The sequence below is a fragment of the Crocuta crocuta genome, unplaced genomic scaffold (genome assembly GCF_008692635.1).
Source record: "Crocuta crocuta isolate KB4526 unplaced genomic scaffold, BGI_CrCroc_1.0 scaffold344, whole genome shotgun sequence".
NCBI classification, from domain to species: Eukaryota; Metazoa; Chordata; class Mammalia; order Carnivora; family Hyaenidae; genus Crocuta; species Crocuta crocuta.
The window spans coordinates 1,511,363-1,527,707 of NW_027533081.1; the positions used below are offsets into that span (position 1 = coordinate 1,511,363).

At 41.7% G+C, this 16,345-nt stretch overlaps 1 protein-coding gene across 1 annotated transcript in view; it reads right to left on the reverse strand.

The window, feature by feature from the left end:
- Positions 1 to 16,345, reverse strand: part of CLTCL1 (clathrin heavy chain like 1) — a 102,430-nt gene that overhangs the window by 16,670 nt on the left and 69,415 nt on the right. Inside the window, exons 20-22 of the mRNA XM_077745871.1 lie at positions 9,080 to 9,263; positions 6,747 to 6,939; positions 5,980 to 6,137 (exon numbers count right to left, since the gene is read on the reverse strand). Coding sequence (XP_077601997.1) covers positions 5,980 to 6,137; positions 6,747 to 6,939; positions 9,080 to 9,263 — 535 coding nt within the window. The remainder of the gene's footprint in view (positions 1 to 5,979; positions 6,138 to 6,746; positions 6,940 to 9,079; positions 9,264 to 16,345) is intronic.

The following is a 16,345-nucleotide window of genomic DNA, read 5'->3' on the forward strand; positions in this document are numbered from 1 at the left end:
TTAAATGGGAAGATTCTCTAGAGTTGGTCTAAAGTTTCTAAGTGACAGGGGGTATTTCTGTGTTCGAAAAGGATGAGTATCTTTCTGATACTCATTACATAGCAGCCTGCGCCACTACAGAGCTTCTGAAGGATGAAGTGTGCCCCTGAGCCTGTGGGCCCACTCTACCCATTTGCTCCTGTGTATGCTGGCTGTCATCTCCCACTTCTGCACCCCAGTGGACCTGGCTTCAGAGTTGTGCTACTTGCCGCTTCCAGGTCAGTCCCCTCCTCCCCACTAACAGCTGCCCACCAGAGAATAGCCTGCCAGGGATCACACACCAGCCCTTGTTCTTGCTGTCATCCACAGATCTCCCTCATTCCCAGATGGCTTTAGCTTTCTTGGACTACTTCTGCTCTAAGGACCTGTGTCCCTCACGGCAACAGGGTGTTACTGTCAGCTGCTACCCCTGGGAAGCCTGGCACAAGAACCCACGCTCTGCCTGCCACCTCCCTTCCTTTCCAGCTCACCACCTCTAGCACCCCACCACCCCCATCTACACCTGGCCAACTCTCCTCCCAGCTTGCCAGATGTTGGCAAGCCATGTGACTCTCCCCTCACTCCCCTGGTTGTACTTGGCTTTGCTCACTTCGCCAAGCCCCAATCTTATACAGAGTGGTTTTCTGCCAACTCCACACCTGGGACTGCAGAGCTAAATTCACACAGCTGAATCCCAAAGTGCCGCCCAGGCTCTCTTGAACTTATGATGGTGATCCCAGAGGAGCTTGTACCACTAGCAATCCTATCCCTTCAACCCAAGTACTCACTTCTTGTACACCATTTCCTATCTCTTCTCCCTAAATCTCCAGCAGCTCAAGCTGAGTGCCTGGCTTCCCAGCCCATGAGGAGACAGACACAACCAGAAGAACCCTTCCACAAGGACCAGGACTGAGCCTTTCCCCTAGCTGCACCCGTGGCCCTCACCTGGACACCAGGGCCAACTCTACTGGTGCACATTACCCCAGCCCCTCTCCTCTGCAAACCCTGGTAGTGATTTCTTCCTCTGTACTAAATCACTCTGTACTAATCACATAAGCTTAAGGAATCACTGTTGTTTTCCCCAGCTCCAAACCAAACCAACCAATCTTCACTGGGACCTCAGCCCAGCTATCAGCTACCACTCTGCTTCTACTTTTTCCTTTTGAGCAACATTTCTCAGAAGAGGTGTCTGTGTATCTTAAGAGCTGTCCCCCAGTATCATTGTGTCCTCTGGGGCACCTGGTGCAATTAGGCTCTTGCTGACTCCCTAGCAAGGTCACCACTGGCATGTCTCCTGCTCATGATGCATAGCGTTATGGCTTACCCATCACTCTCTTTGACAGATGCCTACTTGCTTCCCTGCACAACCCCCCACTTTTGTGCCCCCACCCCCAGCCACTTTTCAGTTCCATTTCTCCCTGTCCCTGGGCTTTGAGGTGCCCAGTCTCAGCCCTTGGCTTCTCCCTACTATACAGTGTTAACTGCACACTAAAAGCTTCTACATTTATAGCTCTCATCCCAAATTTTCCTTGGAAATTGGACTCCTGTACCCAGTTGGACAGATGTCATGAAGTTGAGATCGAACTTGCCTGCACATGAGTCCTTACTGCCCCCAAGGCAGGCCCCGCACATGGCCTCCATCTCAGTAGGTACAAGTCCATCTGTCCAGGACTGTCCCATGCCCCACATGGCATAGTTGTCTCACCACCCCCTTCTCACTCACACTCCACCAGTAACCTAAGCTTACCACCAGCTCTCTGTCACTCACCTTAACTCATTTCTCTGAGTGGTCATTGACTCTGGCCTGGGCTACTGATAAGCCTCTTCTCTCTTCACTGCTTCTGCCTCTGTGCTTCAGTCTATTTTCAGGACAGCAGCCAGAGGAGTTCTATTAACCCCTAAGACCAGATCATGTCTCTCCTCTGCTCAGAGTCCTCTGGTTTCATCCAGAGTGGAAGCCAGGATCCTGCTGGTGGCCCACAAGTCCTGACATGTTGTGCCAAAAAACCACCTCTCCCCTCTTTGGCTTGAACTGTGAGCCCGTGTTTGACTGCACTGCCTCAGTCCCCTGCACCACCTCTGCACTGCTCCTGCAACACACGCAAATGCTCCTCAAGGCACCCCTTCATAGGCCGTTCTCTCTGCACTCAGGCCTCCTCCTCCAGAGGGATGCAGACTCAGGAACTCACCTCTGCGACATCTTCCTAGCCACCTGTCTAGAAGGGCACCACCTACCTTACCACATTGCCTGCCCTACACTGCCCATTCCTCCCTGCTGCACTTTTCTCCTGGACATGTACCATTTAACACACGATAAATTTCTGAAGTGGATCTTAAGATTCATGAAGGCAGAAATCTGACTACTATTTTCACACATGCACCAATAGTCCCTACCCTGGCATGCTCAAGAAAAGTTTGTTGAATGGGTGAATTAATAAAGTATTGTATCAAAGGGTATGATCCTTTAAGACTGTTGTTACTATCAATTTATAGGCAATCCAGAGAAAATGAGTTAAATGACATCATGGGAATACACTCAGCAGAGGCCAGACTGCGGGAAAAATATAAAAACAGGTGGTGGGTTCGATCTGGTGGAAGCGTACTGACCCCACATTGGAGGGCTGTGGAAGGCAGGGAACAGGACCTTAGGGCCACCGTGAACAGAGGTGAAGAACAAAAAAAGCCATCTGGGCTTCCCAGTCTAGCCAGGTTCCAATGGGAAATACCTGTGTGACCCAGGGCAGCATCTCTGGCTATGATATTTAACAGACTCACCAGCCAGAAGAATTCTATTATGAGGAGATTTTGGACAAGGTTTCATTTTTTCTTTCTTTTTTTAAAATTATAAATATTTACATTTGAGAGAGAGAGGGAGACAGATTGTGAGTGGGGGAGGGCCAGAGAGAGGGAGACACAGAATCAGAAGCAGGCTCCAGGCTCTGAGCTGTCAGCACAGAGGCAGACATGGGGCTTGAATCCACGAACAGCGAGATCATGACCTGAGCCAAAGTTGGACACTCAACTGACTGAGCCATCTAGGTGCCCCCTTTTTTTTTTTTTTAACAAATATAATTTATTGTCAAATTGGCTTACATACAACACCCAGTGCTAATCCCAACAAGCACCCACCTCAATGTCCATCACCCATTTTCCCTCTCCCCACCCTCCATGCACCCTTAGTTAGTTCTCTGTATTTAATACTCTCTTGTGGTTTGCCTTCCTCCCTCTCTGCTTACACATATTTTTTTCCCACTTCCCTTACCCCAAGGTCTTCTGTGCAGCTTCTCAAGACCCACATATGAGTGAAAACATATAGTATCTGTCCTTCTCTGACTGACTTATTTCACTCAGCACAATACCTTACAGTTCCATCCACGTTGCTGGGGACAAGGTTTCATTTTTTAACACCTTTATTAATTTTCTGATCATAAAGATAATTGTAAAAGTTATAGTCACCGATGAAAACAAGACTTGGCAAACAAAGGGAAGTGAAAGGAAATGGAATAGTACTGCCCAAACCGTAACCTCAAGTTCTTCACTATCACCACCCGGGATATTTTTCTAGGCAGGCAGACAGGTTCATCATATTGTACATGCAGATTTCACTCAGCTGGAACTTACTTTGAAAGATTTTTCTGTCACAAATATGGCTCTAAATACTTGTAATGGCTGTATTATATTCCACTGATGAATGCTGTTTATTTATTTCCCTTTGTTGGATATTGGTTTTTAATTGTTATTAGTATAAATCATGCTGCAATAATTATTTTTTATAAATTTTTTTTTAATGTTTTATTTATTTCTAGGAGACAGAGAGACAGCATGAGCAGTGGAGGGTCAGAGAGAGAGGGAGTCACAGACTGAAACAGGCTCCAGGCTCCGAGCTGGCAGTCAGCACAGAGCCCGACGTGGGGCTCGAACCCACGAACCGTGAGATCATGACCTAAGCGAAAGTCGGATGCTTAACCGACTAAGCCACCCAGGCGCCCCAATAATTATTTATACATAAAGCTCTCTGGATCTTTTCTTCTTTCTTGGGATTTATTTTTACATCTAGACCTATGAGGCCCATGATTAGGAATATACATATATTTAAAGCTTTTATGCATTAGATGAACTGATACTTTCCTTTGTGCTTTCTTCCACTGCTTATATGCTTAAAAATTCCTTCCTCACACAAAGATTTAAATAAATATTTAAAACTTTTTTTAAGGAAAAAAACTTCTCAACTTTTTTTTTTTAATTTTTTTTAATGTTTTATTTATTTCTAGGAGAGAGAGAGAGAGACAGTGTGAGCAGGGGAGGGTCAGAAAGAGAGGGAGTCACAGACTGAAACAGGCTCCAGGCTCTGAGCTGGCAGTCAGCACAGAGCCCGACGCGGGGCTCGAACCCACGAATTGCGAGATCATGACCTAAGCGAAAGTCGGACGCTTAACTGACTAAGCCACCCAGGCGCCCCTCAACTTTTTTTAAAAACATTTTTATTTATTTTTGAGAGACAGAGACAGAGTACGAGTGAGAGAGGAGCAGAAAGAGAGGGAGACACAGAATCTGAAGCAGGCTTCAGGCTCTGAGCTCTCAGCACAGAGCCCAGTGTGGGGCTCTAGCCCACAAACTGTGAGATCATGACCTGAGCCAAAGTTGGATGCTTAACTGACTGAGCCACTCAGGTACCCCAAAACTTTTCAACTTTTACATTTCATCTGGAATTTTCATTACAAAATTACATGACGAACTTTTAAGCCCTTTCAAAACTCCAAACTAATTTCCAGTTAATTGGCTCTTACTTTGAATTAAAGAATCTGAAGTCCACTTTTGTGTTATTTATTTCAGTAAAGTGTATGTATTCTTTTAAGAGGGGTTAGAATACATTCCCTTATCCCTTCATCTCTATCACTTTTTCCTAGGGGTAACACTTTACCCCAGGAAATAGCAGACTTTACAGTTATTTAGATCTTTTTTTATTTAACGTTTTCCTTTAAGTTTAGTTTAAACATTTTTGTGTTAATTCTTTTTTTAAAAAAAAAAGCTTATTTATTTTGAGAGAGAGAGAGAAAGGATGAGCAGGGGAGAGGCAGAGACAAAAGGAGAGAGAGAATCCCAAGCAGGCTCTGTGCTGCTCTCACGAACCATGAAATCGTGACCCAAACTGAAATCAAGAGTCGGATGCTTAACTGACTGAGCCACCCAGGCTCCCTGATGTTATTCCTACTTTAAAAAATATTTTTGCGGCACCTGGGGGGCTCAGTCCATTAAGCATCTGACTTTGGCTCAGGTCATGATCTCACGGTTTGTGTGTTTGAGCCCCGTGCCAGGCTCTGTGCTGACACTTCAGAGACTGGAGACTGCTTTGTATTCTGTGTCTCCCCCTCTCTCTGCCCCTCCTCTGCTCATGCTCTATCTCAAAAAATAAATAAACATTAAAGAAAATTTAAAAAATATTTTTTGAGTGCCTGGGTGCTCAGTTGGTTAAGTGGTCAACTTCAGTTCAGGTCATGATCTCATGGTTTGTGAATTCAAGCCCCACATTGGGTTCTGTACTGTCAGTGCCTGATGGGGATTTTCTCTCTATGCTCTCCCCAACTCTCTCTCTCTCTCAAAGTAAACAGACTTTAAAAATATATATACCTTTAAAAAATGTTTTTCCCATTATGTTATTTGAGAATTGTTGACATATGGAAAAGCTATTAATGTCCAACACATCTGTTTTACCTGACCAATTACTCAGGTCAATTTAGCCTCCAGTGATAACAGCTAGAACACTGGCATGTAGTCCTGACACTTTCTTCTCAATATCATTCTGATGTACATAGCCAGTGGCCATAACTCCCATACCAGTGACAGTAATAAAGGACTTATTCACTGTGTGGCTTGTTCCTCAGTGTGATAGATTTGAGCCATTCTAGGGAGCAATCCCTGAACCTGTGTGCAGCAGTTCATGGTCTCCAGGGCATGACCTACCTGCTGGATGTGGGCATTATTGGGTCCATTAATACAATCTTCTAGCTCGGACAGGCGACCGGTTTTAGCCAAGGCAAAAATAAGTTCAGTCTCTATATAGGATTCACGGCCCTTTTTCCTGGCCATCTGTAGGAATTTAACCAGATCCTCCCAATTGTCTAAAGACAGAAAACAAAGATAGGTTAATTCAGAGCTGCTAAATTTAAACAGGAGGCTCAATTCCTCCCATTCTATCCTCAGCTAAGACATTTCATTCCTACTTTGCTTCAGTGAGGGCTTGGGCTCCAGGTAAGGTCTAGAAGAATTTGTTTGCCTGCTAAGTAGAACCCTATCCCAGGTGGGAGAGACAGAAAGGGCAGAACTGCATGGGGGCTGACCCTGAGGATGGGAACCTCCATCTCACCAAGTAAAGACCTCACCAGATGCTTATTCCAGCCCCTGGAGAAGAGAGCACCACAGTCACCTGGAAAGGCCAGAAGCAGCTCTTGGTCTAAGTTTCTGACCTTAAATTTACCACGATAGTGATATCTATTGTGCTTAAACTGTTTAGTCAACCAAAGAACTAGTGTCTGGTTAACAGTCAACTGAAGAGCTAGTGTCATTAACAGAGTAACAGTTATTTCAGGTTCTTTTGAGAAACTTTCACTCAGCAGTGTCTCCAAAATCTCTGGATATGTAACATGTGCAGATCCCTGGGAGGGTGACATCCTTGTCTTCCCAGGCTTCACACCAGTGAGAAGCAGAGCCCTGGGGAGAGGTTCTCTTACTGCTCTTGCTGGCTGCCTGAACAACTTCCAAGTAAGAGGAAGGGTCGTCAGCTCTGATGTAGGAGTCGATGGCTTCCTTCACCAAATCTTTCTGGAGCTGGGCACAGGCCAGTTGACTCCACACGGCAGGTTCATTGCATCTCTCCGCAAACTCATATGCTCGGTCTAGGTTTCCAATGTGCTCAATCAGGACCTAGGGGTTACAAGAAGGCTCTCATCTCCATAACACACAGTGAGCTCCATGGAGCAGATGGATTTTTGTTCAGTTCTACATTTCACCTAAAGCTGTATGACCATTTCAATTCAGTCCAAAGCAACTGGGCATTAAGTATTTCTTAGATGATGGATGGAGGGAAAGGGCAAGACCTATTGTATAGGAGGAAGATCCATGTGGAGTAGAGACACTTCAACAAAGAGGCATAAAGAAATGGAGATGGCCAAGCTAAGCTTTTTGGGCCAGGAGAAGGACATGGGAGTTGCCTCCTGATAGTATAATGGGGCATATAGGGTGTAAAAAGGCCCAAAAGAGCTACTGTAGGGAGTGAGATAGCTCATCAGGCAGAAAACAGGCTTCAAAAATGAACTACTGGGGGCTCATTAAGATAAAAAGCTTCTGCACAGTGAAGAAAAGAATCAGCAAAACTAAAAGGCAACTGACCCAATGGGAGAAGATATTTGCAAATGACATATCAGATAAAGGGTTAGTATCCAAAATCTATAAAGAACTTATCAAACTCAACACCCCAAAAAACAAATAATCCAGTGAAGAAATGGGCAAAAGATATGAATAGACACCTTTCCAAAGACATCCAGATGACTAACAGACACATGAAAAGATGCTCAACATCACTCATCATCAGGGAAATACAAATCAAATCCACGATGAGATACCACCTTACACCTGTCAGAATGGCTAAAATTAACAACTCAGGCAATGACAGGTGTTGGCAAGGATCCAGAGAAAGAGGTACCCTTTTGCACTGCTGGTGGGAATGCAAACTGGTGCAGCCACTCTGGAGAACAGTATGGAGGTTCCCCAAAATATTAAAAGTAGAACTACCATATAACCCAGCAACTGCACTACTAGGTATTTATCCAAAGCAAACAGGTGTGCTGATTTGAAAGGGCATATGCACCCCAATGTTTATAGCAGCACTACTGACAACAGCCAAAGTAGAGAAAGAGCCCAAATGTCCATCGACTGATGAATGGATAAAGATGTGGTATACATATACAATGGAATATTACTTGGTGAATTATTTATAAAATAATGAAGTCTTGCCATTTGCAACAATGTGCATGGAACTAGAGTGTGTTATGCTAAGTGAAATAAGTCAGGGAAAGACAAATATCATATGATTTCACTTGTGGAATTTTAAGATACAAAACATGAACAAAAGGGAAGGAAAGCAAAAATAATATAAAAACAGCGATGGAGACAAACTAAAGAGATTCTTAAATACAGAGGATAAACTGAGGGTTGCTGGTGGGGTATTGAGGGGGAGGGCTAAAGGAGTGAGGGGCATTAAGAAGGATACTTGTTGGGATGAACACTGGTTGTTATATGTAAGAGATGAACCACTAAATTCTATTCCTGAAATTATTACTACACTATATGTTAACTAATGATTTAAATTAAAAAAAACAAAGAAGAGAAAACAGGCTTATAGGACAGTCTGGAGGGCTGGGGTGCAGCAGTTGCCCTCCCCATATAGTTCTGATCTCAGAGCAAGGCCACAGACCTATGTATGAACCAAAAAGAGGGGCTTCTAGATCTGAGATTTCACAGGGAGGTATAGAAAAATGGTAAGGGAAGAGGCAAGGACATAGAGAATCTTGGTAAGAGAGCAGCTAAAGTGATCTGTCCTGTGGTTTACAATCCATTTGGAAGTAAGACCAGAAAAGTAAAAACCAGACTGGGAGGAAAGGGAAGAGGGTTAAGGGAAGGGCTCTTGGTGGGGTTGAAAATGGGCAGGAGGGCTGGCAGGACTGCTCTAAGGAGTTGAGGCAGCAGAGGATGAAGGACTGCAGCAGTCAGGTGTGAGGGCCCCTGGCAATCAGACACCTCAGTCACCAGGGCTGACCACACAACCTTGCATCAGGTACCCAAGTCTAGGGGAATGACCGGGAAGTGGGGGTAACCGCCAGACAGCAGGAGCACCCAACAGAGAAGGAGCCAACAGGCTGGGAAGATGGGTTACTGGTGAGGAGCTGAAAAGAGCACAAGAATGTGAGAGACATATCAGACAACCAGAGGGTATGACACCCTTGGTGATGAAAAGGACTGTGGCAGAGGGCACCAGGGTTTAACATGAAAGCACTCAGCAGCTCACCTGGATGGCTGAGGCATTCACGTCAAACTTGCGAAAGATGGCGAAGGCCTCCTCATACAGTGCGCTACTAACGGCGATATTTGCAATGTCTGGGGCATCATAGTTGTCCAGGCGGCTGATGTATTCCATGACCCGCGTGCGGTCTGCTTTGATGGCAGTAAGGATCAGTAGATTCTGGAGATTTCTGAGGAGAAGGGGTGGTCAGCACAGTATCACAGGAATGAAAGCTGTACACAACACTCTTTGGTAGGTTGACCAGCCCAAGACTTCCAATTTAAAAATATTTAAAATACACACACAGGACTCATGAATAGATACAATAGAATATTTATGAAGTATAAGTGGTCCAAAGTCTTGAGAAAGCAAGAAATCGGAGTATCCCAATCACTGGAGGGCTGCTGTGGCTTCTCCAGGAGCTGCCTCTGCTCCCACTTAGCAGGTGCCTATTTTCCTGAACTGTGTCTCTTAGTTCTTTGTGGTTCTTTATAGTTCTACCACATAATTTGTGTAACTAAACAATATAGGTGATTTTGCATGTTTTTGAACTTTAATCATACTAGATATATTCTTATAAAACTTGTTTCCTTTTGCCTCATTAAAAATGTGGGGAAAAATGAATGTAATGTATATTAAGAATCTAAAAAAGAAAAACAACATGATCATCATTAATTGATTCAGAAAAAGCATCTGACAAAATCCAACACCCAGTAATGATAAAGACTCTCAGCAAACTAGAAATATAAGGAAACTTCTTCAATATGATGCAGGCCATCTACAAAATATCCACAGCTCTCAACAGTGAGAGACCGAAGGCTTCACCCCAGGACCAAGAACAAGACAAGGATATCCATTATCCCCTCTTTTACTCAACATTCTACTGGAGGCTCTAGTCAAGCCAGTTTGGCAAGAAAAATAAATAAAAAGCCTCTAGATTAGAAAGGAAGAAATAAAACTGTCCCTATTTGCAGGCAACATGATTGACAGAAAATTCCAAGGAATCTATAGAAAAAAATCCTAGGACAAATAAGTAAGCTTAGCAAGGTATCAGGATACAAGGTTAACCATTAAATCAGGTGGGGTTCTATATACTAGCAATGTACAACTGTAAACAAAAAAACCCTTTACCTATTTACCATAGATTCCAAAGCATGAACTATTTAGGTATAAATCTAATAAAACATGTACATGATCTAGATACTAAAAAACATAAAATACTGATGAGAAAAGTTAGATATCTGATGGAGAGACATACCATATTCACACTAAACACAGGAAAAATAGCAACTGTTCATCCCCAAACTGGTCTACAGATCTTATACAATTCCAATAAAAATTCCAGGAGGTTTCCTTGTCGATAACAGCCAAGGCTGATTCTAAATTCTGAACAAGAATAAAGTTGAATCTTTGACAAAGCAGGAAAGAATATCCAATGGAAAAAAGACAGACTCTTCAACAAATGGTGCTGGGAAAACTGGATGGCAACATGCAGAAGAATGAAATTAGACCACTTTCTTAAGCTATACGCAAAAAACAAATTCAAAATGGATGAAAGACCTAAATGTGAGAGGGAAACCATCAAAATCTTAGAGGAGAATACAGGCAGCAACTTCTTTGACCTCGGCCAGAGCAACTTTTTACTAAACATGTCATTGAAGGCAATGGAAACAAAAGCAAACGTGAACTACTGGGACTTTATCAAGTTGAAAAGCTTCTGCACAGTGAAGGAGACAATCAACAAAACTAAAAGGCAGCCTACAGAATGGGAGAAGATATTTGGAAGTGACATATCTGATAAAAGGTTAGTATCCAAAATCTATAAAGAACTTATCAAACTCAACCCCCAAACAACAAATAGCCCAGTTAAAAAATGGGCAGAAGACATGAACAGACACCTTTCCAAAGAAGACCTCCAGATGGCTAACAAATACATGAAAAGAAGCTCAACATCATTCATCATCAGGGAAATACAAATCAAAACTACAATGAGATACCACCTCACAACTGTCATGATGGCTAAAATTAACAACATAAGAAACAGGACGTGTTGGTGAGGATCAGAAAAAGGGGAACCCTCTTGCACTGTTGGTGGGAATGCAAACTGGTGCAGACACTCTGGAGAACAGTATGAAGGTTCTCAAGAAACTAAAAATAGAACTACCCTACTGTCCAGCAATTTTATTATTTGGTATTTACCCAAAGGATGCAAAAATACAGATTCAAAGGGGTACATGCACCCCAATGTTTATAGTGGCATTATAAACAACAGCCAAACTATGGATAGAGCCGACATGTTCATTGACTGGTGAATGGATAAAGAAGACGGTGTGTGTGTGTGTGTGTGTGCACGTGTGCATGTGTGTGGGCGTGCATGCAAATATATATCTTTTATATACACATGCATACACACACAATGGAGTATTTCTCAGGAATCAAAAAGAATGAAATCTTGCTATTTGCAATGATGTGGATGGAGCTAGAATGTATTATGCTAAATGAAATAAGTGAATCAGAGAAAGACAAATACCATATGCTTTCACTCATATGTGAAACAAATCAGATGAACATATGGGAAGTGGAGGGAAAAGAGAAGAGAGGGAAACAAACCACAAGAGACTCAATGATAGAGAACAAACTATGAGTTGATAGAGGGAGGAAGGTGGGAGATGGGATAGATGGGTGATGGGTACTAAGGACGACATCTGTTGTGAGGAGCACTGGGTTTTATACGTAAGTGATGAATCAAAGAATTCTAATCCTGAAACCAATATTGTACTGTGTGTTAACTACTAAAATTTTAATTAAAAACAAGAAAAAAGAATAAAGTTGAAGGAATCACACTACATGGCCAAGTGATTTTTGACATGCAAAAGGAATTCAATGCAGAAAGGACCCAACAAATAATGCTAGAATGACTGGATATCCATATGAAAAAAAAATGAACCTCAAGCTTAAGTTCATACGTTGTTGGATGCCAGACCACAGATCTAAAGGTAAAATGTAAAACCATGAAACTTTTAGAAGGAATCCAGAGAGAATCTTTGACCTGGAATTAAGCACTGAGTTCTAAACACCAAAACACAATCTATAAGAGAAAAGTTTATGACTTGGACTTGACAAAAATGAAAACTTTTCATCTATAAATGGTGCTATTAGGAGAATAAAAAGACAAGCTCCCCACTGGGAAAAGATACTCACAAATCCCATATAAACAAAGGGCTTGAATTCAGACTGTTTAAAGAACTCAAAACTTAACACTGAAAAACCAAATAACCCAAATAAAAAACAGGCAAAAGATTTACACAGACTCTTCACCAAAGAGGATATATGGATGGCAAATAAGCACAAGAAAAGTTGTTTAACATCATTACCCATTAGGGAAATGCAAATTAAAACCACAATGACAACCCACTATACACTTATTAGAATGGCTAAAATTAAAAATACCAATAATACCAAGTGCTGGTGAAGATGTAGAACAACTGGAATTCTCACACACTGCTGGTGGGAATGCAAAATGGTACAGCCACTCTGGAAGACAATAGTTTGGCAGCTTCTTAAACAGTTAAACATACATATACCAAATGGGTCAGCAAAAGCTAGGTATGTTCAAACAAAGATCTGGGCACAAACATTTATAGTAGCTACATTTATAGGCACCCCAAACTGAAAGCAATCCAAGTGTCCTTAGATGAGCAAGCAAATATGCAAGCTATTGTACATTCATTGAACACAACACTATTCAGCAATAAAAGAGAACAGATTATTGATGCTGGATAAATCTCAAAGACTGTGTGAAAGAAGCCAGGTCTCAAAAGATTACACACCATGTGATACCTTTTACATGACATTCTTGAAAAGACAAAACTAGAATGAGTGATAAATGACAGATGGGTGACTGTTAGGGGTACAGGAACTGCTACTGTAAAGGGTAGCTTGCACAAGTCAGTTTCACAGAGTGAGGGATCTGTTCTGTAACCCAACTATAGTAGTTACTTTCATGAATCTAGGCATGTATGAAATTCCTAGTACTGTACATTCTTCACAAAAGGCCAATTTTATTGTATAATAATTAAGGAGAAGGAGGGAAAAAAGAAAGGAAAAGTATTAAAAATTAGGTCCAAGATTCACCCATGCTGTTGGATAAGCATTCATTTCCACTGTGACATGGTACTTCACTATACGACAGTACCACAGCCCTTTTACTGATGGGTGTCTGGATTGTTCTGAGATCTTTGCTACTGGAAACTGCTGTTTTGTGCATTCTTGCACATGTCTCCTGAGACATGTGAGCCCAGTTTATTCAGGGTTCAGAACGAGGAGTGAAAACACCTTCTATCAAGTATTGCTTTCCGAGGAGAACAAAACATTCCCAACAGGGCATGTAAGAGGCCCAATTGCTCAACATTCTCATCAAGAGTGATTAGGAGAGCTAGATCCCTGCTGCTCTGCAGGAGGAAAGGGACAGTATACAGTGGCCAGACTGTGCTTCCTTGATGGCTGATGAGGCTGCAGTCCTGCCTGAGACTCATGGGGCTGTCTCTCCTCTTGCTGAAGGACCATTCAAGTGCTTTGCTAAGTTTTCTATCAGGTTGTTATCAGGAGTTTTTCTTTTATTATATGTTCTCCATACTAGTTTTTGTTGCTTCTGTATGTTGCAAATGTCATCTCTGCTTGTAGCTTCCCTTTTTCTCATCTTATTATGATAAAGTTCTTAAGTTTAACATAGTCCTATTTTGCTAGTTTTTCACAAACAGCTTATGTATTTTTGCAACTGACTTAAGCATTCATTAGGCCACAAATATATTCTTCTTTTAAACATAAACTCTAAAAATATTATAGTTTGACTTTTACATTTAATCTTTACATGGTATAGGACAGGGGTCCAGTTTTAACTTTCACCTATATGGATAATCAATTGTCCCAACATTATTTGCTGAAAAGTCTAGTATTTCCATCTGTATAGCCAGCTATTACAAATAAATGCTTTACACATGTGTGGGCATATTTTAGGGTTCTCTGCTCTACTATTATGGTCTATTTTTCTACTCCTTGCACAAACCACCACATCTTAATTTAATAATTATTCTAGATCAGAGTAAGTACCTTGTCATCCCAAAACTTACTCCCACATCTTGGGTGATTTATTATTGATTTATTATTTGTGTTAGCAACATCTTCACTATTCTTGACCTTTTATCTTTTTGATTTAAAATTTATATTTTTTGAAAAATTTTAAATATTTAATTTTGAGAGGGAGAAAGGAAAAGAGAAGGAGAGAGAGAGAGAGAGAGGCAGAGAGAGAGGCAAAGAAAGAAAGAGATAGAGAATCCCAAGCAGACTCTGCACTGCCAGCACAGAGCCCAATGTGGGGCTCAAACTGAGGAACCACAAGATCATGACCTGAGGGGAAACCAAGAGTCAGATGCTTAACCAACTGAGGCACCCAGGCACTCCTGATTTAAAATTTAAAATCTTCCTGTCAAGTTTCATAAGTAAACAAACAGAGAGTTTTAGGGTATTGCAATGAATCTGAGTGATGTGGGTAAAACTAATGTCTTTCAAGATGATGTGATCATTCATGAATTTATATCAAGCTGTTTATCATAGTTGAGTGGACTGTAGAAATTCGCTTTCATTTATTTGTCTTCTGATATTTTTCTTTATTATTTTTTTTTAAATTTTTTTTAATGTTTTTTTTATTTATTTCTAGGAGAGAGAGAGAGACAGCGCGAGCAGGGGAGGGTCAGAGAGAGAGGGAGTCACAGACTGAAACAGGCTCCAGGCTCTGAGCTGGCAGTCAGCACAGAGCCCGACGCAGGGCTCGAACCCACGAACCGCGAGATCATGACCTAAGCGAAAGTCGGACGCTTAACCAACTAAGCCACCCAGGCGCCCCTGATATTTTTCTTTAAAAACCATGTTTACTTGTTCAATATATGTAAATTCTTTCCAATAAGCTTATAATTCACATTTTTTAAAATGTTTATTTTATTTTTGTGAGAGAGAGAGAGCACAAGCAGGGGAAGAGCAGAGAGAGAGAGGGAGACACAGAATCTGAAGCAGGCTCCAGGCTCTGAGCTGTCAGCACAGAGCCTGACTCAGGACTTGAATTAATGAACTGTGAGATCATGACCTGTGCCAAAGTCTGACACTTAACTGACTGAGCCACCCAGGCACCCCATAATTCATATTTTTAAAGAAAGTTTATTTTCAGAGAGAAAGAGAATGAACAGGGGAGGGGTAGAGAGAGGGACAGAGGATATGAAGCAGCTTCTGCGCTGACAGCAGAAAGCCTGATGCATGACTCGAACTCATGAACTATGAGATCATGACTTGAGCCAAAGTCAGATGCTTGAACCAACTGACCCACCCAGGTGCCCCAAGCTTATAATTCACATTAATTGTCACTAGTTATACTGTTTTTATTTATTTTACGGAATATATTTAGTATTGCCTTTATACCTTTTAATATATTCCTTTTTTATGTATTCTTAAATTTTTTTTCAAGTTTATTTATTTATTTTGAAAGCAAGCAGGGTAGAGACAGAGAGAAAGATGGGAGAGAGAGAATCCCAAGCAGGCTCCACACTGCCAGTACAGAGCCTGATGTGGAGTCTGAACTCATGAACCATGAGATCAAAATCCGAGCTGAAATCAAGAGATGGATGCTTAACCAACTGAGCCATCCAGGCACCCCTCATGTACTTTTTAATGTACTCATTTTTTAAAAAAGTTTGGCCCCTCAACGCAGGGCCCAAACTCACGACCCTGAGACCAAGACCTGAGCTAAGATCAAAAGTCGGATGCTTAATGACTGAGCTGCCCAGGCACCCCTACTATACTCACTTTTTAAGCTAACTGTTCTATTAATTACCTGGAGAGGTATGTTAAGATCTTCCCATATGGTGAATTTGCCTGTGTCTTCTTGCAGTTTTGTCATTTTTTACCTTACATATTTTGAAGCTCTATTTTAGGTATATCCAAGTTCAGAATCATGTTTCTGGTGAACTGAATATTTCATCATTATATACAGCAGTCTCCCATGTGGGTAATACATTCCAAGATCCCCTAGTAGGGGCTTGAAACCACAGACAGCACCAAATCATATTTTTTGATATTTTTCCTGTACATACTACCTATGATAAACTTTATTTTATAAACTCCAGGCACACTAAGAGATTAACAATAATAATAACATGGAACAATTATAACAATATAATTCATAGATGAATACTTTCATAAATATTTCATAAACTTTCATAAATG